At 36.2% G+C, this 24,780-nt stretch overlaps 1 protein-coding gene across 3 annotated transcripts in view; it reads left to right on the top strand.

The window, feature by feature from the left end:
- PLEKHA5 (pleckstrin homology domain containing A5) overlaps nucleotides 1-24,780 on the top strand; it is a 243,214-nt gene that overhangs the window by 168,133 nt on the left and 50,301 nt on the right. For 2 of the 3 annotated variants that reach the window (XM_044915450.1, XM_044915449.1), the window contains exons 12-16: nucleotides 81-546; nucleotides 3,707-3,790; nucleotides 6,414-6,533; nucleotides 7,355-7,408; nucleotides 23,726-23,806. In XM_044915450.1, the coding sequence (XP_044771385.1) occupies nucleotides 81-546; nucleotides 3,707-3,790; nucleotides 6,414-6,533; nucleotides 7,355-7,408; nucleotides 23,726-23,806 (805 nt within the window). The remainder of the gene's footprint in view (nucleotides 1-80; nucleotides 547-3,706; nucleotides 3,791-6,413; nucleotides 6,534-7,354; nucleotides 7,409-23,725; nucleotides 23,807-24,780) is intronic. The other variant, XM_044915451.1, reaches the window with a different exon arrangement.

Raw genomic sequence — 24,780 nt, 5'->3', positions numbered from 1 at the left:
GGGGATGTACTCTCATTTAGAATCTGGAAAACAACTCTCTTCTTCATTTTTACATTTCAATTATTTTTTTTCAATTTTAGAGTAATTTCTTACCAAACATTACCAAGAAATATGCCAAGCCACAGAGCCCAGGTTATGGCGCGCTATCCAGAGGGTTATAGAACACTCCCAAGAAACAGCAAGACCAGGCCTGAGAGTATCTGCAGCGTCACCCCTTCCACTCATGACAAAACAGTGGGACCTGGAGCAGAAGAGAAACGGAGATCAATGAGAGATGACACGATGTGGCAGCTTTACGAGTGGCAGCAGCGCCAGTTTTATAATAAGCAGAGCACCCTCCCTCGTCATGGTACTTTGACCAGTCCTAAAACCATGGTTAATATCTCTGATCAGACAATGCACTCTATTCCCACATCACCTTCCCATGGGTCAATAGCTGCTTATCAGGGATACTCCCCTCAACGTACATACAGATCAGAAGTATCTTCCCCAATTCAGAGAGCAGATGTGACGGTAGACCACAGGCACAGGGCCCACCACCCTAAGGTAAGATGTCTGCTCAGCTTGTGCTAACTACTACTTTGTGGAGGCTGTGTTTTGTTTCTGGCCACACTGTTCCTTCTTTTAAATGTGAAAGATAAGAAAATAGGGAGCAGGTAAGGAAGGCAGCTCTTTTGTTTTAAAAATTAAGCAAAAATAATCTGCAGTATCAGAATCTCACGTATAAAAACCTAAGCTTGTAATGCATCGTCCCTCAAGAGCAAAGAAGTAGCAGATGCTTTATGCATTCTTTTGTGCTGGATAGCATATCTCGTCAGCTTTCCATGTAGGTTAAGACCACTGGCATATTTATTGGTTCTTCACACACTTGAAAATTCTACACCTGCCCCTTTCCAGCATACCTGTATTCATATATCAGGCTCATCCTGCTCTTTGCTAAGATAAGTGCTAACCTCATCTTCTAATCAGCTGCATATTTGGCTTATTGAAATACCTCCTTAGATGCCCAATTTAATATTAGAATAATAATGCTTACTGGTATATATACTTTTTTTAAAATTAAGATATACATAGAGATCATGTTCTCATTTGTACATGCAGTTGGTTTAAGCATTGCTTAGTAAATTATTTGGAGTGAATTCAGAGTGCTTTGGGTTAGTTAGCTTTTTATAATACTAAAGCGGTCATTTTGATCAGTCAACCTACATGCAGCCATTTCTTTAATGTCTATCCTAAAATGAAAAAGAATTTTTTGGGGCTACTGGGTGGCTCAGTCGTTAAGCGTCTGCCGGGTCCTGGGATCGGGCCCCGCATCAGGCTCCCTGCTCCGTGGGAAGCCTGCTTCTCCGTCTCCCACCCCTGCTGCTTGTGTTCCTTCTCTTGCTGTGTCTCTCTCTGTCAAATAAATAAAAATAAAATCTTAAAAAAAAAATCATTTAAAGAAAAAGAATTTTTCTGTCATTTTCTTTTTAATTCTAAAGAATTTTTTTGCTTTATACCATGTTAAAATGTACCTTTTCTTATCCTTGTGACAGACTGAATCCTTCAGTTATAACATTGCATAAAGTTTATGTTTGACTTTTCCATAAATAAGCATTAGTTAGAAATGAATAAGTCAATCAGGATTTTTTTTTTTTTTTTTTTTTTTTGGGAAATTTTATTTTTCCTCACCAAAAAAAAAAAAAAAAAGCTCACTTTGAACTCCATGGTAACAAAGTTCGATGTTTTAACACTTTGTATACCCAAAGGCTAAATCAAGTTTGATTTAAAAAAAAAATTCGTAATAATAGGGCACCTCAGTGGCTCCATCGGTTAAACACCCAACTCTTGATTTCGGCTCAGGTCATGATCTCAAGGTCAGGAGATCCAGCCCTGTATGGGGCTCCGCACTCAGCATGGAGTCTCTTTGTCCCTCTTCCTCTGTTCCCTCCTCCTGTGCATGTGCGCTCTGTCTCAAACAAACAAACAAAATAAATAGTAACAATATTTAAGACAGATCTGCTGTAATACAATTTATTAGTGTGTGGTTGAAAAGTGTTCTCCTGGTATTAGTATTTTTCATAGTCTTGCTCAAAATTTATCATCTATTTCAACAACAAATATAAAATGAGTGTGTGCTCTCTTTCTAGTTCCCAGTCAACTAATGTCTACTGTTCCTCTTTCCAAAAACTTCTTAAACATTGCCAAAAAATTTTTTTTCAAACTATCCTGTCATTTTCCTGGGTGTGATCCGTGGTTCCCGAAGTATGTCCATGGATTCCCTGAGGGTTCCTGTGGCCCTTTCAGGGAGTCTATAAATAAGCTCAAAACTATTTTTATAATGGCAGTAAGGCATTATTCATTGTGTTACCATTTTCTAATATCGCAAAAGCAATGGTGGGTATTGGCACCTTAGCATAAATCAAGCAAGTGGCTCCAAACTAAGTGGTGGTCATCGTAGGCTTCACTGCCACATACTTGCAGTAGAAATAAAGTAGCAGTTTCACTTAAAAAACCCTTTGATGAAGCAGTAAAAGATAATTTTATTCCATCTTGACCTTTCATTATATATCATTTTAATATTCTTTGTGATGAAATGGGAAATATGCTTAAGGCATTTCTCTTGCATACCAAAGTACTAAGTAATATTAGGGTTGACTCACAGAAAGAGATTTGTGTGATTGAGTTGCAACTAGCTCCTTTTTTCTTGAAACACCATTTTTACTTGAAAGAAAGAATGACAGACAAACTATAGTTGTTCAGACTTGGTATTTGACAGACACTTCTCAAAGTGAAATGTTATCCTGTCACTTCCAGGAAACAACTAACAGTATTTGTCACTGATGACAAATTTGAGCTTTCAAGCAAATACTAGAATTTTGGAAATCTTGTATCTGTCACTGTGAGTTTGACAGCGTTCCAGTGCTTCAAGATCAGTGGTGGTATTAACAAATGTGTGTTACTGATATTGTATACTGATATGTGGCAACATCTGCATAACTCACTGAATCAGTATTTTCCACATGACCAGTGTTTGATATTACAGAATCAGAGATGGGTAAAAAATTCATTTAAAGCATAAACACAGGCATACCTTGTTCTATTGCACTTTGCAGATACTGCATTTTTTTTTTTTTGCAAATTGAAGGTTTGCACCAACCCTGTATCAAGCAAGTCTGTCAGTGCCATTTTCCCACAGCATTTGCTCACTTCGTGTCTGTGTCACATTTTGGTAATTCTCACAATATTTCAAACCATTTTATTACTGTTTGTTATGGTGACCTGTGATCAGTGATTATGATTCATTGAAAGCTCAGATGATGGTTAGCATTTTTTACAGTAAAGTATCTTTTAATTAAGGTATATACTTTTTTTGACATAATGCTATTGCCCACTTAATAACAGCATAGTTTAAATATAACTTTCACATGCACTGGGAAACCAAAAATTTCATTTGGCTTGCTTTATTGCAATATTCACTTAATTATACTAGTCAGGGACCGAACCCACAGTTATCTCCTAGGTATGCCTGTAAACCAGTAGGTGTTAATGTAACTGTATGAAAAGTTCATTGATGCAGTTTCAGATACCACTTTGCAACTAACTTTTAATATCTACTTTCTTAAGCAGTAGTAGCAAATTTTAAGTGATATTTTGTAATGGAAACTTCAGATTTCTCATCACTGACATTGACCACAGAATTTGTATTGTACCTTCCTTTTCCTAGCATGTCTATGTGCCTGACAGGAGGTCAATGCCAGCTGGCCTGACTCTACAGTCTATCAGTCCCCAGAGCCTCCAAGGCAAAACGGTGAGTCCAGTATTTGTATTCACCATGTCATGTTTTATGTATGTGCTACACACGATAGCACGTCTCTGACAGAGCTTCTAAGTTTGAATTTCTAGAGGGAGTCCTCCCAAAGAAAAACCATTGCTACTTCTTTGAAAGAGATGCTCATCAGAAGAATTTGGGATCATGTCACCATTTCATTGTCAAGCTGGATACGTCTCCCTAGATGTCTGAATGCCTAAATACAGGATTATATTTTCAAAGTCTGTTGTATAAATTGGGTGGGTTTCTTTACTTCACTGGATGTTAATTCCCTGGTTCTTAAAACAGAAGTTGGAGTAGTTGATTAGTGGAACAGATCAGATCCAGGCAGGGTGGTATAGTGTGTGTAGTCCCCCTGCGGGCCTCTTAAGAAGTTTCTCCCGTGAATTTTTATATAGATAAACAACTTAAGAAGGGAAAAAACTGATTTACATGTTTATGCAGGGAGATACTATAATAATACACGAGGTGTTAGGAAGTACTTAACCATTATCATTTCATCCTCAGTATTATGTTCAAATTGGGAAAGAGTTCTATCACCAGGACACTGTTATTCTTCACATTAAAGAGAAAGGACAACTTTTCATTACTTCGTTTAATTTTAATGGCATTCTTTTATCTGTGCTTTAATATCAGTAGGTAGTCTCAGTTCTAGTGAAGATGTTATTTGAGGATCTATACAGTTGTTCATCTTTTAAAATTCCTCTCCTGAAGGAATCAAAACAAATTCATGTTGTATGTGTTTTGCAGACATTGTTTTATTTCCTCTTTCATCCTTTACATGCTTAGATATAAGGAAGATATTCTGGCTTTAAACTACTGGCAGCTTATTTATTAAAGGTTATAAATATTGCTTGATTAAAACAAAACTTTTAAATGTTGCAATTTTTAAATATGAGGTTGTTGATCTGACAAACAGACAGAGCATTATAGCATTAAGATAATGCTAAGTATCATATTATGAATTTTTATCTTCTGCCTTGCTCCCTCTAGTGGATATTTAGGATAAAATTTACTTATCACCTCCTTTTGTGCAGGTCAAAAATGTGCCTGTTTTTTATTTTGCCTATTATCGGAAACTTACTGGAACCTTTTGTCCTTTTGAAAAACTCTTTATCTTTTTAACTCAGCAAATAATAAACCAGAGTCTCAAGATTCCTTCTTTTGGTATTTCTTTCAAATATCACTCTGGGTCTTAGAATATCTACATGCCTTACACCACCCTGCCTTCTCCTTGGCAAGACCTCAAGAGCTTGATATGGTGGTCATAAGACAGACTGTCCCATAGTCATGAGGTCACCAGATGTGGTTTGCATTAGAGCAAAAACAGCTATTCTTTTCCTGTTGTGAAATTTCTTCAAGTCCCACACATACACGTTCTTTGACTCTTTAATATAAAAGACTGTTGTCTCATCCATGTAGATAGCTCTTTCTGAAGAATCCCATAGTAACTATAGTTTACTTCTGATATTCTTCTCACCTGAAGGCAATATTTTTTAATATAATTTCAGATAACAGTTAAAAATTATTTCTGTCCCTCAAAAGCGTTGTATAGAAACACTTTGTATAGAAGCATCGTATAGAAAATAAAGAGCAACAGCAAATGAACAGAACAGAAGAGAGCTAGCATTAGCACTGTGGTGTGGGCAAGACCAATCAATCTCAGGAACGCTTTTTGGCCTGGAAGTTTTAAGAGCACACCGTAGCCCTTAGGTGATGAGAGGCTCCCTCTGGCCCATCTGCAGTTTTTAATCATAAGAAAGTTCAGAGAAACACCAAATAATATTTTATGACCTGTAAGACTGCCAGCGACCATACTTTATTGCATTTGTAACAAAGAAAAATATATCAGATTGGCCTGTTAAGGAATGTTATCTCTCCCTTTGAAAATTTATCTCCCTTAGGGATCATAGTAACCAATCAAAAATCAAAAGGTTCTCTGCTTTCCCCAGAGTGTGGGAGGAGGGTTTATATACTCAAGGAACGTTTCTGTTTGTATTAAATGCTGTCTTTTTTTTTTTTCCTTAAAAAATAAAAACTGATCTTTTGGTCATTTAAAATATCCTGTGAACACACTGACAGAGACATTTAAAAATCTAACTGGGAAGCAATTAATAGATTCTGGGTACTGAGTTTAATGATATGAAGATATCATCCAAGTTTTACATGAATTTTAATTCTTTTTATTTGCCTACTGTTCTCTAAAGTAGAGTGTTGGACGTGCAGGTATTGTTCTGTTGCTGTAAAAGTCTTAGGCGTCATTTTAAAATATCTTTTAATAATAGCTCTTACATACAAACCTTTATAATGGTTTTCTGGCATTGTGGTTTTTTATACTTAACATTTAAATATTCTCTCTTGAGTTCTGAGAAAATGCCTTAATACACTGTTGTTTCGCTGTATCTTCTGAGTAACACTGTTCCTTCTGTTTCTCTAGATATCTATGCATTTATGTAGGACCTCTCTTCATAGTGCCTCGGCACTATGTTTGATGTCAACCATAAGAGGAAACTTGCCAAGAAATCTTGGTTTAATATCTGTCACTTAAGACAACAATTAATCTGTTTTCCACTGTTTGGATTCTTAAATTGTACTCCTTCAGCCAGAGGAGCTTACGCTGCTGCTAATAAAGCTGAGACGGCAGCAGGCCGAACTGAACAGTGTCCGGGACCATACGCTAGCACAGCTCATGCAGCTGAAACTTGAGGCCCACAGCCCGAAGGTCAGCTATGAAGAGTTTTGTATGTGTCGTCTCCCATTACCACTCACTTTGAGCCACTCATTAATCAGTTTGATCAGTGTTATTGGTGTCGAGCATGAGCCCATGCAATCATTGCAGCGACATTATGATCTCCTGTTGACCCTTTGAGATTTCACTTATACGTCATTAAAGGGAGATGGGGTAGGATGAATTTCTTCCTAGCCTTCCAACCCGCTCACCCACCAACCAACTTTTGGTCGTGAGATAGGAAACACATACAGACTGCAAAACAGGGTTATCATTCGCCGTATACTGTAGCTTCCACATCTGATAAAGCATATTGAAAAATCCTATAATTTCCTGGAAAGTAGTAAGTTGAAAATTGATTATACTTGTAATAATACTGCCTTTTAAATGTCAGAGATTAAGTTTAAGATATTTCTTTTGTTCTTGATTAAAAGAATGAACACATGTAAACATTTCTCAAAGGGTTTAATAGCCTCTGGTTATATGAGAAACATCTAAAGAAGTAGTACTATGTCGCAGAAAAGTATTAACATGTAAAACGTGTAACACTGAGTCTGCTAAAGCCATTTGAAGGATTTTTCTGCTTAATATCTTAGTTTCTGTGCATGTCTACTTAATTTCTTATAAAACTAAGTGTAATTTTATAATTTAATATGTCATCGGTACAGTTTACAGGGGAGCATGCCTATGAAAGTTGTGTACTGTGACATAGTAGGTTGGGGTAAACTACCTGTTTTTCTTATTTCAAAATTGACCTTTTCATGAATTCTATACCCTCTTTCTATCCCCTTTGTTTCTTGATTGATGCCTACTAGAATGAAATTCTTTCACATCATCTTCAAAGGAACACCATATATTTGGATCACCAGGTGGGATTTGTAGAATTTTTTTGCTTATAATACCTAATAGAACCTTTGAAATGTAGTACAGTTTTCCAGGCTACTCCGATATTTCATTCATTTAGAGCTAATAGCATGACTTTTTCAAGTGACAGAATAAGATTCTTAACAGGGGGAATTCAGAAATATAAAACAAAACAAAAAAAACAAGTAGAAAGGACAGTTGTGAGTGTTAGGGGCGATACAGGTACTGGGTCACCAGAAAATTGAGCCTGAATTCTCTAGACTTCCCTTTTCTTATCCCAAGAACACTTATACTCATTAAGGCTTCTCTCTGCTTGGAGCTGACCTAATTAAAGAAATAGGTACCAAGCCATGAATGCCTTGTTGGAAGACCAAGAGGGAACTTCCCAAAGAGAAGTTTAACTGTGGGTGAAAAGTGTGATGGTCATTTTTAATTGTGTAGCTTGGGTCCTTGTTTGCCATCTCATCCTGGTGTTTGGTCTTTGCTAAGCTGTGTAGAGTCAGTTTTACAGTGGCCCGCTGTTCCTCGAATTACCTCAGTGGTAGCAATGGGTGTGCGTGGTTAGGGTGAATGGCAGTTCATGAATAGGGACTGACGCTTCCATATTTTAGTTTTTATGAAACTCTCTCTTAATATTTAATTTTAATTTGATGAGAATTTTTGACATGTTCTTAGACAGAATTTCTTCCAGTGAATGCATTTTTTTATCTATATAAATTAAGCCATAACTTTAGTTTGTTTCAAAATGTTCAAACTTGAACATTTTACCAAATGAAAGAGGTTACTATGGAAAAGGATGTAGGACAGATGTTTACATATTTATAGTTGCCTGCTTCAAATAAAACAATAATGTACTGCTTTAATTTAGTTACATTTAAAGAGGGATTTTGCATTAGGATAACCCTTTAAAAGATGTTCAGTCCTTTTTTTAATTTTTAAAAGAAATATACTTTTCTTAATATGTAGTTTGTTTATTTTCCCACAACATGTTTTCATCATGATTTTGCCTATGGGGAATGCTTTAGAAATCAGCATTTCATGACTCCAAATTCCAGTCTCCACTCGAGACTGGTACTATTGAAATTTAACCACGGTGTTACATTGTGCACTTTGAAAGCAATATAATAAAGACAGGTTAGCCAATGAAATGGTAAACATAAGTCTTCCCTCAAAATGTGACATTGCCAGAAAGCCTCTAAGATAGATGGTAAATAACTTTCATAAAGCTCCTTTGCCTATAAAGCTAGAGATAGTTCTGAAAAATAATGGGATACTACAAAAATTAGGTTTAAAAAACAAGGATATAAATGCGAATCTGAAGTTATATAGTATCTCTGGAAATAAACCTAGTGGTTCACTGTAATTTGTTACTTACCTCAATAAATCAAAACTGGAATTACAGAGACACAGACCTTTAGAAAATCACAGGGGGCTCCTGGCTGGCTCAGTCAGTGCATGTGACTCTTGATCTCCCAGTTGTGAGTTCAAACCCCAAGTTGGGCATAGAGGTCACTTGAATAAATAAACTTCAAAAAAAAAAAAAACAAAAAACCTGGAAAGTTCAGGTAAATATATTGAAGATACCACCATTTGCTACTAAGATGCTTTTCCTCAACTCCTTTTCCCAGGTTGATCTCTGTTTCTTCCCTTTGCCCAAGAGACCCAGATCCGACTAAAATTTCTGTTCCCCTTGGTCCTCTCTAAGCACGCTCTGCTGAGCCTCTGCTGTTGGAAAGGGCCATGTTAATGGTCCTATAGGTGGCTTCCAAAAATGTCAATTTTTCATTGATCCTCTCTACTCCCTCTACACGTCAGCAGAGATTTTGTGGTAATGAAAAGAATTACAGTTATTGTTTGAATGCTTATTTGCATAATCAAAATAAGACTATTTCTGATGGGGAAAAATGGGCCATTTTTAGACTGTAATTAGACAATATATAGAAACAAGGTGGTGGCTTTGCCCAGAAACTCAGATATGCCTAAATATATGTATCCTTAAGGTTTCCTAAAGAAAATCTCTCTTTAAATAAATGAAAATTTTTTTATGGTTTTAAATAATGACATTTAATGTAAATGAAATATTTACTTTTGAACTGTTCTTTATTTTATATCAGTAGTAAGGTTATTAAGTTATATAAAAAATTCTTAATTTTGAATTTTAATGAAATTTTTTTCATTCATTCAAACATTTCCACCTTAAAAAAAAAAAAAAAAACCATTTCCAGCTTCTAATCTTGTTACTGCCAGTAACCTATTTTAGATTAACAAGTCTGTTGTTTTTATTAGCATTATTGGTTGCCTGGTTTATAAACTGATTCAGCAGTTTTTATATAGCTACAAATTGAAAAGTAGATTTTAAAATCTGAAAGTCAGAGGAAAAGGCTCCAGTCACATTTTATACTACATATCATACCAAATGAACATATACTAATTAATACCCACTTTCAACGCTTAATTCTCCTAGCTCAAATAAATCATTAGAATAACCTAAGGCCAGCAACAAAATGTAGTCTTTCTCCTGCCCCTTGTGAGAAAGTCAAAAGAAAGTTTTTATTGATGGAAATTCTCTTAATTCCTATAATTGTTCATGAAAAATAGAGCCAAGTATAGTCTCTGAATTGCTAGTCTCTGAGTTGCTTCAGAGGTAAATTCATTTCTGGTATTACCAGGATGCTTATAACAAATAAAAAATTAAAATGCCTTCTCTGAAATTCTGAAGATCTACATGTTACACAGTCAATCCAAAAATCTTGACTCCTGGTCCCTGTAGCTTGAGCAATATAATTTGGCTTCTGATTAACCACCGTTTTGAAGATGAGTCCTGTACTGAAGTGTTTTTAACAATAACAAAAGCTATACTAATTATATGGTAGAATTTTCTTCTACTTTTTGTTTCATTTTGAAGTATACTATTATCGTCTGCTTATGCTTATACAGCCCAGTTAGTAGACTGTTCACAGTCTACATTTATTAAGACCAGCCTAGGTTTATTTGTCATTGTGAATTTTAAGATAGCCTAGGAACATACAGTAATCCTAACTGGTTATACTTCATGTACCTCATCCAGGTTCTATTTAGAAAATAAGGGAGTACCTAACTTTCTGGTCAGTCATGAAGGGAAGATGAATAGGAATGGGGAAATGAGAATGTTTCCATTCCTTTATCCATTTTCCTCACCCCTATTTTAGCTCCCCCCTCCCTTTGTTCCTTTCTTCCTCACATGCTTTTTCTAACTCTCCCTACTAGTGAGTAAAAAGGAGCTGCGATAAAATTTAGATGATGTTCTCTTTCTCTTCTTCCTAAAACCTTCCTGCCAGCTTGCCATGTAGGCAGGGATAACAAATGAGATGCTAGGAACTGAGAGATTAGGCAATGAGGAGGTAGGTAGGAATGGACATGAGGATCAAAGAGCTGCCCCCTTGTGGGCAAACTGAACATGTAACAAACCCTCTCCAGCACCACGGCTCCTCACCCCCTGATTTTATTGTAGCACTCCTCCTCCTTTAAGAATACTTGCTACAGAAAATGGAATTTGACTTCTACAGATCCGAGCTTTACTTGCACTGGTACTGCAGCAAGTATTTTTTTCATCTTTCAAATATAAAATTGTAACATTGAATGTGCTTTTACAAATTGCCCTTAAAATTGTGGCATTCTGCCTTTACCCCTCTCCCTTCAGGATTCATCATAATTACTTGTACCAGAAACATTTACTTGAGAACAGGAAAGGAATCAGCCACATTTGTGTTGGGGATTGCCTCTTCCCCATGTATTCAAAAGTTCTTTGTGAAAAGAATATGCCTCTGTTCCAATAATTAATGAAACTGATTTACCTCCACCCAGGCTAGAGCTGTCACCCCGCTGCTAGAACACACTTAAGTCAAGTTTCCAAATATAGCATCAAAGAGTATATTCTTTAACATCACATACCTAAAGGATCTCATTATCCTCAAATTCTCAAAGAAAAACTGGAAATTTCTCCTGACAAACCAGTTTGCCATAGTACAATAAAAGAAAAATACAGCCCACGCATACCTCTGGTGTTCTTTGGTGTACAAAAATGTTTAAGATTTGCAAGAATCAATAGCTATATCTTTGTCTTATTTGTATGTAATGTATCAGTACATTTTTTTTTTAAGTATCCTCAAATGCTTGTGGGGAAGATAAACTCATTTTGGTTTAATATTAACTTTTAAAACATCTTGAAGAGTAAGCTAAACTTCCTAATTTGCAAGTTTTGTAGTAGCATTGAGATATCCTTTCAAGGAATTGTAATGAAAGAAAACTCTATGTAGACACAGGCTGACCACTTTTAAACGTACTTAGGCCAAGAGAAATGTAAAAAGGAACAATTAACGGAATGTATGTAATTGGTACTGAAACCATTCAAGGTAAAAATCCAAGAATACTTTTTTGCATTTTGTTCTTTGTGTTCATGAAGGACAGCTTTCCTATAAGGGAAAAAACGCTAACAAGATGATTGAAAAGATTCTTGATGGCTTTTATTGTTCCTGTCAATTCAGCAACTTCATTCTGTGGAGCTATTAAGCAAGATCCCATTTTCTCTAATATTTCTTTTTTTTTTTTTTTTAAGATTTTATTTATTTATTTGAGACAGAGAGAATGAGAGAGAGAGAGCACATGAGAGGGGGGAGGGTCAGAGGGAGAAGCAGGCTCCCCGCCGAGCAGGGAGCCCGATGCGGGACTCGATCCCGGGACTCCAGGATCATGACCTGAGCCGAAGGCAGTCGCTTAACCAACTGAGCCACCCAGGCGCCCTTCTCTAATATTTCAAGGGGTCTTGGAGCTTCTATTTTTAGGGATGATTGAGAGATAATGTTTCTAGGGGATATAGAATAGGCTTTTGGCAAAAGCAAACTAAGGAAACTGGAAAAATTAAAGTATGTTATTTAACATTAACGCTGCTAGTTACATGATACAGAATATCTGTATTTTCTTATGCCTTGCTATTAAGAGCGATCCTTTCTCTCTCTCCCTTATACCTCCTTGTTCCTTTCTTCTTTTTCTGTCTCTCCCTTCCTCTGCATATTTGATCACAGAAGTCGTGAGGAGAGGGGGATAGTACCCAGAAAATTCTTAAGCAGTGTATGACATCATAATGTCATATATAAATAGACAGTGGGTAGATTAGAATTGAAAATTCTGTATGTGTTAACTCTGATCTCTTGGCCTATCCACTGCCTACACATTATTATCATGGTTTTCCTATTTCTTACTAGTAATTAATCTATCCCTTTTTGCTGTTTTCACTCATCTTAACCTTAACTGGGGTAGTTCTCTGGTTTGAGTTTTGTTCTTGTTTTTCAAGCGGGCTCCACACCCAGTGCAGGGCTTGAACTCATGACCCTGAGATCAAGACCTGAACTGAGATTAAGAGTCAGACACTTAACTGACTGAGCCACCCAGGCGTCCCAGAAGTTCTCTGGTTTTTGGTGTTCTCTCATCTAAGCATTCATCTACACATCATTTTACTAGTTGTCTCTTAGTTATTCATCTCTAGCCCCTGGATTTCTCCCAGGAAACAGAATCTGTGGTGTGGGTGTCCTGGATACGGGCTTGTTCTTGGGACGTTTACTTTGGGAAGTGATACCAAGGTACAGGAGTAAAGAAAGTGAGCAGGGAAGGAGGGAATATATTATCAACTGCCAGAGGCAACTTGGGCTTCATCTGACTGATATTTGTTGACGAAAGAAGCACTGCAGACTTGCCCAACTGAACAACGGGAGGTGGAGCATTTGTACTGGGAGTACATTTGTACTCCCATCCTCCTTTGGCCAAGGGCTGCCTCAAGACTAAATCTCCAGCATATCGAGGTTATGCATACATGAGCACCTAGTGGGTTCCCATGCACAAAGTGATTGTTGGCTCAGCAAGAGCGGAAATAAAAGATGGGCTAATAGGATGTGGAGAAGGGCACAAAAGGTATCTAAAAGTCCTCACTCTGCCTTTCCAGTTATGTGTTTCTAGTTGCTTGTAGAAATCTGCACTTGGACATTTTGCCTTCAGTACAACCCGAACGTGTCCAAAATTTGAATTGTCATCTTATCCTTCAGTTCCCTGACCAAAAAACTAAAAGCAGAAATGGTTCAAAATATTGTTGACCTTTAACATCATTGGTGTAACATTTATTGAACTCATCATCCTTGGGGAAGAGCTCCCTGGGCTTTGAGAAGGGTCAGGACCTTTACTTTAGCTATTGGCTTAGACCTAGAATTCAAAGTGGTGGTTTAAGCCCTCAAGGGAAAAGAAAAAAGTGAGACCCAGTCTTCTCCTCCAGCTATGGCTGGGAGAACCTGACACCAGTCTTGGATGGTCTGGTTGCCTAGAGGATGAAAAGAAAAACCAATGGCAGCCTACCTAGAAGGATCCAAGGTATGACAGTTCTGTTGTTCCGCCACTCTAAGCGTGGAAATTATACAAATTTATGAAAACGGAAGAATTAAGTCCGACAGCGTCCTGTAATTACAGTATGTTCTCCTAATATTTTATCTGCCCAAACCCACCACAATTAAAGTTTAAAATACCATGAAACTCGAATTTAAAGTACGTTAAGAACAGTTTTACTGAAAACAGGAAAATTGTGAGATTCTGTAGAACTATCTGAAGAGGTTATTTTAGCTGAATACACAATATCTGCATGGTGTTTAGTCAGGATAATAGAGGCAATCATAACACCCTTAATTGTACAAATAAGCTCCTCATTACCATTTAATCACAAAATCTTGGCAAATTAAAAGCACCTGCCACGTTATGTCTTTCGGCTAACTCCAAAAATTTTACAAACTTTTTGCTACAAAATAAGGTCTCTGTTTTGTCATTCAAACCCTCACTCCTCTACCACCACCACCCCAACCTGTGAAACACTTCCTACTCTAGAGCCCCTTTTCTCCAGCCAGCAGGTCACTGTTTCTCAATACTACTTTAAAAGCAATCCCATTCTCTACACCGTGCACCTGTCCAGTACCTGTTCATCCTACAGCTTAAGTAACACTTTACAGTCCAGAGCAATGTCATATACAATATCCCACCTGGGTGCTTATATATACCCTCTGTAGCATGTGGGCCAGTTAGATGTGTTCCCATAAGTCAGGTTTAATCCCTTGCCCAAAATCACAAAGCTGGGATGGGTACACTGTATTAAGGAGTTTTCTTTCCTTTTTTCCTAAATCTATTTGACTTCCTCCAAAATTAATGGAGTTGTTCTTATATTTTCCTATCTAACAAGATGGGAAAATGAAAACAATTTCCCCACCTCTCCTAAATGCATAATATTTATACAGTTCTATTTTGTATTTACAAAAGCAAATATTTTTGTAGCCCAATGACTGTAGCTTTTGTTTCTATCTCATTTTTATTAATTTTTTCAGAATGTTCATTCAGCAAAGATTTATGGAGCTCAGTGTGTAAGGCAGGAAGTTAGTGCTTACAAAGTAGAATTATTTAATTATTTTCAAAGCCCAGGAAGGAAATAAAGTTGAGCATAAATGCCAAAATCATTTTTAAGATTGACCTAAGAGTTCATTATGTAGTTAAAACATAAGCTGATAAATCTTTAAATTAATGGTAGGAAATCTGCTACTCAGTGCCAGTTGTAACTCAGAATACAATTGCTATTAATAAAACCCAGGTCCTTATGTCTAGGAGATATTTTAACTTTGATTTAAAGCTCAAATATATTTTTAAGCAGATTTACCCACAGACAAAACGAACACCTTTTTTACCAACAGAGATATCAGATTTTCACTCTTGGAATGTTTGTCCCTTTAAAATGGTGGGGCACCTGGGTGGCTCAGTCGGTTAAGCAATCTGTCTTAAGCTCAGGGTCCTGGGCTGAGCCCAGGAGAGCCCAGTGCCCCACCTGGGGCTCCCTGCTCAGCGGGGAGTCTCCTTCTCCTTCTCCCTCTCCCTGTCCCTCTACCCCTCCCCCACACTCCTTCTCTCTCTTGCTCTCTCTCAAATAAATGCATAAAATCTTTTTTAAAAATTTAAGAATGGCATCGTTAAAATACATGCAAAGAAGAGAAAAATATAACCATATCAAACATCATATCCACAATAATACATTTTTACAAAGTGAATTTTGAGTTCTTTTAATATTTCCGGTTGCCTATGAATCCCAGGAATAAAGATGGTAGTAGCATCAGATAATAATCTATTCCTTGGGGGCGCCTGGATGGCTCAGTCGTTAAGCGTCTGCCTTCGGCTCAGGTCATGATCCCAGGGTCCTGGGATCGAGCCCTGCATCGGGCTCCCTGCTCCGCAGGAAGCCTGCTTCTCCCTCTCCTATTCCCCCTGCTTGTATTCCCTCTCTCCCTGTGTCTCTCTCTGTCAAATAAATAAATAAATAAATAAATAAATAAATAAATAAATAAATAAAAATAATCTATTCCTTGAAGCTAAAGGAACAGTGGTTAAAGAATGAGTTCCTAAATCCTCTTAGTATAGTGGATATTGATATGTAACTTTGCTTTTTTATAGAGCACTAAAATGTCACCTTGGCTCATAAATTATGAAAAAAAAATGAGTCATTAAATAAGGAAAATGGTTTAAGCTACTGAAGTAAAAATCAGATCTGTAAAGTTCATCCTGTAGCCAAAAGGATTTTAATTAAAAAAAAAAAAAAAAGCTTAAAAGACCCTTGGTAAAAAGGGGTGAAACTCACTGTGAATAAATTAAATAAGTAAATTGTTTAGAAAGACATTACCTGAGGCTTTCAAAGTTTTCTTCAAACATATCAGAGGTATATATATTTCTCAAAATGGGGGCTCTAAAAATTCAGCAATTTAAATGAGGTTGTGAGTATAGAGATTACCCTCCTTTTTTTCTGCTGGGTTCAGGTTATTTTTATAATGTTTCTCAGTAAGTGGGCCTTATAATCAGTGATCCTGACTGCATCAGCCAGTTTAGAAATGCTTCTGCTTTTTCTTTTAAGGGAATGTCAGATATGTTTGACTCCTATATTAGTGTCCCAATTTGTTTTCCTTTTTTGATTTTTTGTTTTATCCATCTTTCTCCCTTGAAGAGAGAAAACATATTATACTGTCTAGCAGCATCTTTTAAAGTACCATTGATTCTTCTGAATATATAGCAATAGTAATATTTTCCCAAAGTTTTACTTTTAGAGAACCTATATAGCATGGACAGTTTATTCAGATTGCTCTAAAATTTTCACAGTAATAGACCTCCATACTTTGCCCCATCAGTTATAAAGAGACTTATTTACATTCCCCTACTTAAAAAGTCACTTCAAATTTCCCTGCTCCCTGTTAAACAATGAGTAGTTTCAATAGGTAGTCATACCCTTCAATCTCAGGTTCGTGGACTTTCAGATGTTCCTAGAGTGAGAGTGGAAGGCATTTACATTGTCATTATCTAAATGACCTGTTTATAAAGAACGCAGCATTCCTCAAAGCTTCACCCTAGGCATGTCAAATTCTTTAGCATTTTAGTCTTGCCACACTTTTTAAGAGTTTATTGATCTAGACGCAGGAGGACATTCTTGAGAAATGAATTCTTCAGTGATTAGGCCATCAGGGGTTTTTGCTATTGTTAAGACAGATTCTCAACCTTAAAAATTCTTTTCCTAAGAAGTCATTAAGAACTCAGGAAAAGCCCATTTTCCATTTAAATAGAAAATGACAGCACAGAAATGCGTCTTCTCATAGGTTATCAGGACAAAAGCTCTGTGGGGTAGATAGGAGTCATCTCAGACTGCTTCTTCCCAAAAAGAAGGAAGCTGTTAGCACAGCATTCAGACTCAAACTCAGTTACAAGACAGAGCTTGACCAAATGTTTTCCCCTTCTGGGAATAAGATCCAGATCAGGGAAAAAATTATATCAAACTTACTTGTCTAGAATTTCTAAGCCTACTGTCTAATATCATAGCCACTAGCCATTTGTGACTATTTAAATTTACATTTAAAATAGTTACATTTTTATAAAAGTATAATTCTTTTCCCCAGTCATACTAGCCACATTTAAAGGGCTGAAGAGTCACATGGCTACAATATTGGACTATACCAATGTAGAACATTTTCATCATCATAGAAAGTTCTATAGGACAACACAGTTCTAGATGATTTATTACATAAACTTTTTAAAGACCAATTAAGCCACTACTTAACCACTTTTTTTATGTTAATCACCATACATTACATCATTAGTTTTTTATGTAGTGTTCCATGATTCATTGTTTGCGTATAACACCCAATGCTCCATTCAGTATGTGCCCTCTTTAATACCCATCATCAGGCTAACCCATCACCCCACCCCCCCTCCCCTCTAGAACCCTCAGTTTGTTTCTCAGAGTCCATAGTCTTTCATGGTTCATCTCTCCCTCTGATTTCCGCCCCTTCATTCTTCCCCCTCCTGCTATCATCATCTTCTTTTTCTTCTTCTTCTTCTTCTTCTTCTTCTTCTTCTTCCTCTTCTTCTTCTTCTTCTTTTTAACATATAATGTATTATTTGTTTCAGAGGTACAGGTCTGTGATTCTACTTAACCACTTCTTATACTTAAAGGAGGATTCAAGAATTAATCTTTTCCAAGGATAAATTATATGAATGATTGTCTTGGCTCTGCTCACTGCTAATCTTTCTCTTTCCTGCCATTTACCCCAAAATTATTCAGGAGCATTTATCTCATGAGTTAGAATATCCTGTTCCTTCTGCATTAGTAGCTGGTCTAATTTCTAAGATAAAGACTTTGAAACTAATATTTAGGAGTTGCTAGATAAATAGAACAACTGGCAGTTGGATTCCTGACACCCCAGGTCCCCCATGATTCTGCTGAGTCCATCAGTATTATTAATAATGAGATTCAGTTGATTTTTTTAAGGGGGTTAATACCTTAACGCTATATTTTATACAAAGATAGTTATTTTAATGGAGATGTAATACTTGCGTTTAGATAATTAGTTTGGAATTTTTCATCTTTTGATATTTGTGCAGATAGCTTGATTAACATTTAGTACTGACTCATCAAGACCTTGAAAAAGTCTTTATTAGGGGACAGTTGAATTAGTCCTCAATTACTTGAGTTAGTGCCAAGATGGGACCATGGTTATCAAGCCTGATTTCCTGTCAGAACTATCAATGGATCTTCAGAAAGACAGAAAGAAAGTACAGTACTCAGGGCCCTCTCTCCCCTATCCCCAGTTAGAATTGCCAAGAGCCCAGCCCTGCCTATGGTTTTAAATGTCCACAGGTGATTTTGTTTGTCTGTCAGGTTTGAGAACCATTGAGGTAGATGGATTTATCACAAGAAACACCAAAGAAAGAAGTAAAGTCCAGTTTTTCTGAAGTAAAAACACGATCTCGGTGCTTTCTAACCTTTTTCATGTATGGCACACAAAGAAAGTGGCGATCTTTGTACAGCACCTTGGCGGGGACTAGAGGTGCAAGCAGTAGCATGGTAGGCCCACTGAGGACTGAGGTGGTCCCCGTCCCACACACCTGTAATCCATTCCCAGCCCACAGGTGTCAGTTGGGAAGTTCTGCTCAAGGTCCTAGTAAGTATGACCTAGTTACATATGATTGTGTTGAAAAGGCTCTTTGGTGATGGGCTTTTAAGTCAGGATATTTCTGATAGTAACATCAAAGTATACTTTGTGTTCATATTAGCCCAGCATACCTCAAAACTGAGAAAGAGGCTGGAATGAAGTGCCAGACTTTTTAGGTAGTTTGTCTAAACATTTGGACTTAAAAACTTTAAGTAAAAATGTGTGGTTTTGTTGTAAACAAATACATTGACATTACCTAAGTGTATTTCCAAGATATTTCCATTTATGTTTTATTATTATGAAATGATGAGTCTTACTAGTAGCTTTATAATTTATCAGTTAGCTGAAATCTAAATTTATATTACCTGTTACTTCAAACAAGGAATTAAAGTATTTGAAAGTGAAGCATTTAACTCCTTTTCAAGTGAATCACTAAACATTTTCCATGTACTAATTAGTCTTTCTCTTGCTCTGATTCCCTAAAACAAAATACGTCAACTGTTAACATCACTATCATAATACTGTGTAGGATCCTTGTATTCAAATCAGAAGAGAATTATTGGATTTTACTTTTAAGAACTTGAGCATCAAATTCCAACTTGCTCATGGAGCATTATGTATTTTTTATGTCATTATTTACTACTTTAACTGAGAATCTGTCATAAAGTTTACACAGCCAAAGTCAAATAGAATATGCTGTTTCAATGTAAGTTACAGAAACAAGTTGGTTTTGGGGTGCCTGGGTGGCTCAGTCAGTTAAAAGTCGGCCTTCAGCTCAGGTCATGATCCCAGGGTTCTGGGATGAGCCCTGCATCGGGCTCCCTGCTCAGCGGGGAGCCTGCTTCTCCCTCTCCCGGTCCCCCCGCCCCCCCGGCTTGTGTTTCTCTCTCTGTCAAATAAATAAATAAAATATTTTTTTAAAAAGTTAGTTTCTAAGTATTAAAATATAGAATATTTGAGAGGTGTTTTAATGAAAGGAACCGCTAGCCTATTTCTAGAATATATTTGGAGATAAAGCAGATCTAGTATTTCCAATTCAATAAATCTGGAAAGAGTGAAAATTCAGTCAGATCAGTGAAATTGTTTAATAGGGACCGAGCTCTCATTGTATTGGATCCTGATTATTACGTTCAGTTTTTAGCTGTTGCACACCACATGCAAAGAGAGAGCCACCACATACAGGACCACTCACTTTCAAATCATTAACAGCCCACTACTCAGCTGTCCTAACAGCTCTTGGTTAGGTAGATTTGGTACCCTGGGGAGTTCTGAAATGATCCTGCTGCTTCTCCTTTCATAGACAGTCTTATCCCATCTGAGTAATTATGGGACTATTATTAGTAAAACGGGATCCCAGGGAGTATATGAGCTGAAGAACATACACTGTTATCCAATTATATTTTACTTTAACACTATGAGAACATCATAGTTAGTTCTGCCAAAGCAATCTTTAGACCATCCTGTCACCTTGGTGTTTTAATGACATCAAAGATTCTCAAGGGGCTCATTAAAATTATCTGGGCATCAGGGGGTGCCTGGGTGGCTCAGTCGTTAGGCATCTGCCTTCGGCTCAGGTCATGATCCCAGGGTCCTGGGATCAAGCCCCGCATCGGGCTTCCTGCTCAGTGAGAAGCCTGCTTCTCCCTCTCCTACTCCCCCTGCTTGTGTTCCCTGTCTCTCTGTGTCTCTCTCTGTCAAATAAATAAATAAAATCTTTTTTAAAAAAATTAAAAATTAAAAAAAATTATCTGGGAATCAGGGTGTCTGTATTCTTTTCAAGTTCCTCAAGTGGTGTGGTTGTGAGTTAAGAACCCCTGGTCTAAACTTGAATTTTGATTTCTGAAGTAGTAATAAAGGGGGGGCGGTAATTACAGGATAGTTAACATGTATTTACAAATGTGTTGGGTAGCTTACTTTTTTTAATTAGTTAACATTTTTTTCTAATAAATTTTGGATGTAGATACAGATTCCTAAGACAGAATAAAGGTTTATAAAAACAGTTTTCTGGATCAGGACCTTACTACACTAGACAACTCCAGTAGGTTTCATCCACTTAATTCCCAGCCTTGAACATGATATGAACACATGGTGCTAAGATTTTTCTTAGCTTTTCATCACCAAAGAGTATTTGCCAGAGGATATGATTGTTCCATTAATTTTGTTTATTTTATGTTTATATATTTTACCCTTGACTCTTCAGTAACTTTTTTTTTATTAGAAAAGCAGTATCTACTCTGGGGAAAACTTGGGAAATGCAGAAAAGTATAGAGAAAGGAAAAAACAATAATCCACAGTCCCACAATTCAAAATAATTGCTGCTAACATTTTTATTCCTTTGTTGTACTAAATTGTCAGTTTCTAGAGATGACTTCTAATTTTAATACTTAGGATTTAATATGTATGAAATTTTTCATAATGAAAAATCGTCCATTTCAGAAATGATCTCTGAAACACTCTACAGTTTGTATAATTCATTTTTTTTTGAAGATTTTATTTATTTGAGAGACAGAGAGCATGAGAAGGGGAGGGGTCAGAGGGAGAAGCAGACTCCCTGCAGAGCAGGGAGCCCGATGTGGGACTCGATTCTGGGACTCCAGGATCATGACCTGAGCCGAAGGCAGTAGCTTAACCAACTGAGCCACCCAGGTGCCCTACAGTTTGTATAATTTAAATACTATTTTTGCTTTTAGTTTTTCTGTTCCTAGTTAGTTTCTTCTTGGAAAAAACCCTTCTTGGTGACTCAGTATTTAATAAGCTTTGACATGTAAATTAAACAGACATTTTTAAATCACAAATATGTCATCCCTTTCCACAGATGCATATTTACCCTCTCATAGTAGTCCACTAAATAAGTCAGGCTTGATTACCCTTGTATAGAAACCATATTGTCCCTTCAAGTAAATTTGCCAGGCTTAGAGTATGAACATTTGTCCTTAATCTGTACTATATTGAAGCTCCACTTAGAGGTGTGAGCCTTATTGACGTAGCCATTTGACACAGGGGTCAATTTGTAGTGCCAGATTTCCAAGACTCAGTGGGCAATTTCAGTTTGACCTTGAGTATCATTTACATTTGGATACTCTCTGATCTCCATTATTTCTTAAAACATTCATGTTCCTGACCTCCACCCAATGCAAAAAAATTTGAGTCCAGTATTCTTTTGACTAATTTCCATGGTATGCTGTTGAAAAATAGTAATGATGAGATTGCTTTGAAAATTAAAATTTAAAATGGATAGAGACCTGTGCTTACTTGTGTTATATGAAGTGTGTGTATCAGTACAAATGAGTAAGCCAAAACATAAAAGCAGTTATACTTTATTCCAAGATTCACATTTGACTAAGATAACAAACATTCCCTTAAAACATAGAAGACACTTGAAAACATAAAGAGGTCTTAAATTTCCATGATAAAAGTTTTTTCTCCTAAGGAAAATTTACATCTGTACTTGTCTATTTATAAGTTACTTTCCAACACTGTAAAAAAAAATTGCCCTGAACTGCATATCAACACATCTGTTTCCTGTGTACATGAAATGTCACCTATAAATATGCCTTAGTCCCTTACTGGATAGCATTGCAGGGGAGAAAAAGAAGTTTGAGTTTAACTGATATGCAAATGTTGAGATTTTAAAATAAATTATTTTTTTAAAAATAAATTATTTAGTTTGAATAAAACTTTAAAAAAAAATAAACCAGTCACCAGTTTCTAATTTGACAATCAAAACATTTTATTGACATGAAACATTGGTAACTAGGCTAAAAATAAAATTGTTTAGATGTACGCTTTTGAGGATTTATCTTTTATTTACATTATGCATTTATTAGTCTCAAGATTAGTAAACTTTTATTGTAGATTTAACGGAGTCAGTAAAGTAGTATTTGTTAACCATAATAAAAATGCTTATTTTCTATAATATGCAGGATGAAAATTATGTAAAGTGTATGTTGCAAATTGCAATTATAAACAGACTTGTCTGCTTACAAATGGTACATCATTGGCCTTTTACTCTCTATATATTATGATGATTCTCTTTTGAATGCTTTAGGTCTTAAGTCCAGGACCTCCTAAAACAAATATTTTTCTAGAGGCAGTAATTAAGTACAACATTAGCTGGAAATGTGAAACATGGTTTCAGCCTTTTTAGGAGCTAGGGAGATACATTGAGTCTTTGCTAAATAAATTTTAGTTTGCATATCCTTGAAATAATTCTACATATTGTGTTATACTGTGAGAAAATCCAAAACAGTGTATATAGATGTCTATCAAAATTAACCTTAATGAAATATGTGATTACCTAAATGATGAGATATACTGATTATTATATTATAGAATTTTAATATTACAAGAGAACTAATATTTTTCTGATCAGTATACAAAGAACTGAATATCATTTTAAGCTTTTTTACTAAATAAGTAATCAATTAAATGATACCGTTTTCTTCTTTTAAATAGGTTTTCACCCTGTAATTTACTCTTTAAATAAGTCATGATGCTTTATCATCTATTCTAGTATATGTAAGAATATTCATTGACTATATTGAATATATTTATAAAGTAAAACCTAGTTGCAGCAGTATTGCAATTAGTAAGCTTTTCTATAACCTGGGAAGTATTTTACAGCATTTAATACTTGCTTGAAATGGTTTATAGAAGTTAAATCTGTACAACCTTGGGGTAAAATGTAAACAACTGCACTATTAGGAAGATATTAAAGTAGAGGCTATATTTACAGTGTCGTCTTTCAAATCTAGCTATGCTGTAAACTGATGTTTGCTGTATGCTCCTCCTGATTTGAAATAGATGAAAGAAAATGAACCTATTATCACCATGGTTCACACAATGATTGAGAACTCGGCGCTAAGACCCCAACTGTACCAGCAAGTAAGGTCTTGGACAGTGAATGATACTGCTTTATCATCTGCAAAATCCCTCAGTGACAGTTTTGGTTTATCCTCAGAGTTACTCATAACATTAGTGTTTTCTTATTTCATTTTTTGTTTCTGTCTATTTGGAAAAATGCAATTCATCCATGCTTTTTAAGATGCTGCAGTATTCTTAGCATGGCTTTGCTGAACATTTTGCTGTTGAATATTAAGTGTGCCATTTTCCTGAAGTTTTTGTGCAGAGTATTTGATATGTACTTGGAGGTCTGCAGTACATTTGCAAAATTTTTACTAGATTGCCATTAATTTCGATTAACTCTAAAAGCATTAGAACTGATTTCTAGGGAAAAGTTAAAAAAATTTTTTTTCCTTTTAGGGGCAGCCCCCATCCCACCCTACCCCACCCCACTGTTTTAGGAATAGATAATATTTATATGGGAGTTATTTAAATCTAATTTCTATACTGTGGTATAGTAAGACCTAAAGATAGCCACTTCTTGACATACTGGGAATATCTTCTCCCTGTAGTCTTACATTCTTAAGCCATCATATGCATCATCTTACGTCATTCTTTTCCCTAACTCAAAATATGTACCATGGAGCTGGCTGGCTTTACTTTAGGAGCTTGGTAATCTGCAGATCTGCAAAAGAAGTCATTTTATACATTCCTATCCGATTTTTTTCTATTTCATGGTCTAACTGTTCTTAGCTGTGTGTGTTGCAACATCAGCTTCTTCCACTTCAACACCTTCAAATTACTGTGGCCTATGACCTGTTATAATACTTTAAAATTCATACAGAAGAAGAAAATTAACTAACATGAAAAATGAATGTATTTTTATTAAAATATGAAAAAGCACCTATTTAAAAAAAAAAAGAAAAAGCACCTTGAACTCTCTCTGGTTTGCTTTAGTCATCTTGGGATCAGCATCATGGATGGGCCTTGAAACAGTTGGTAGGAGGGTGAGGTTA

The sequence above is a fragment of the Neomonachus schauinslandi genome, chromosome 5 (assembly GCF_002201575.2).
Source record: "Neomonachus schauinslandi chromosome 5, ASM220157v2, whole genome shotgun sequence".
Lineage (NCBI taxonomy): Eukaryota > Metazoa > Chordata > Mammalia > Carnivora > Phocidae > Neomonachus > Neomonachus schauinslandi.
This window is presented reverse-complemented; position numbering and strand designations above follow the sequence as displayed.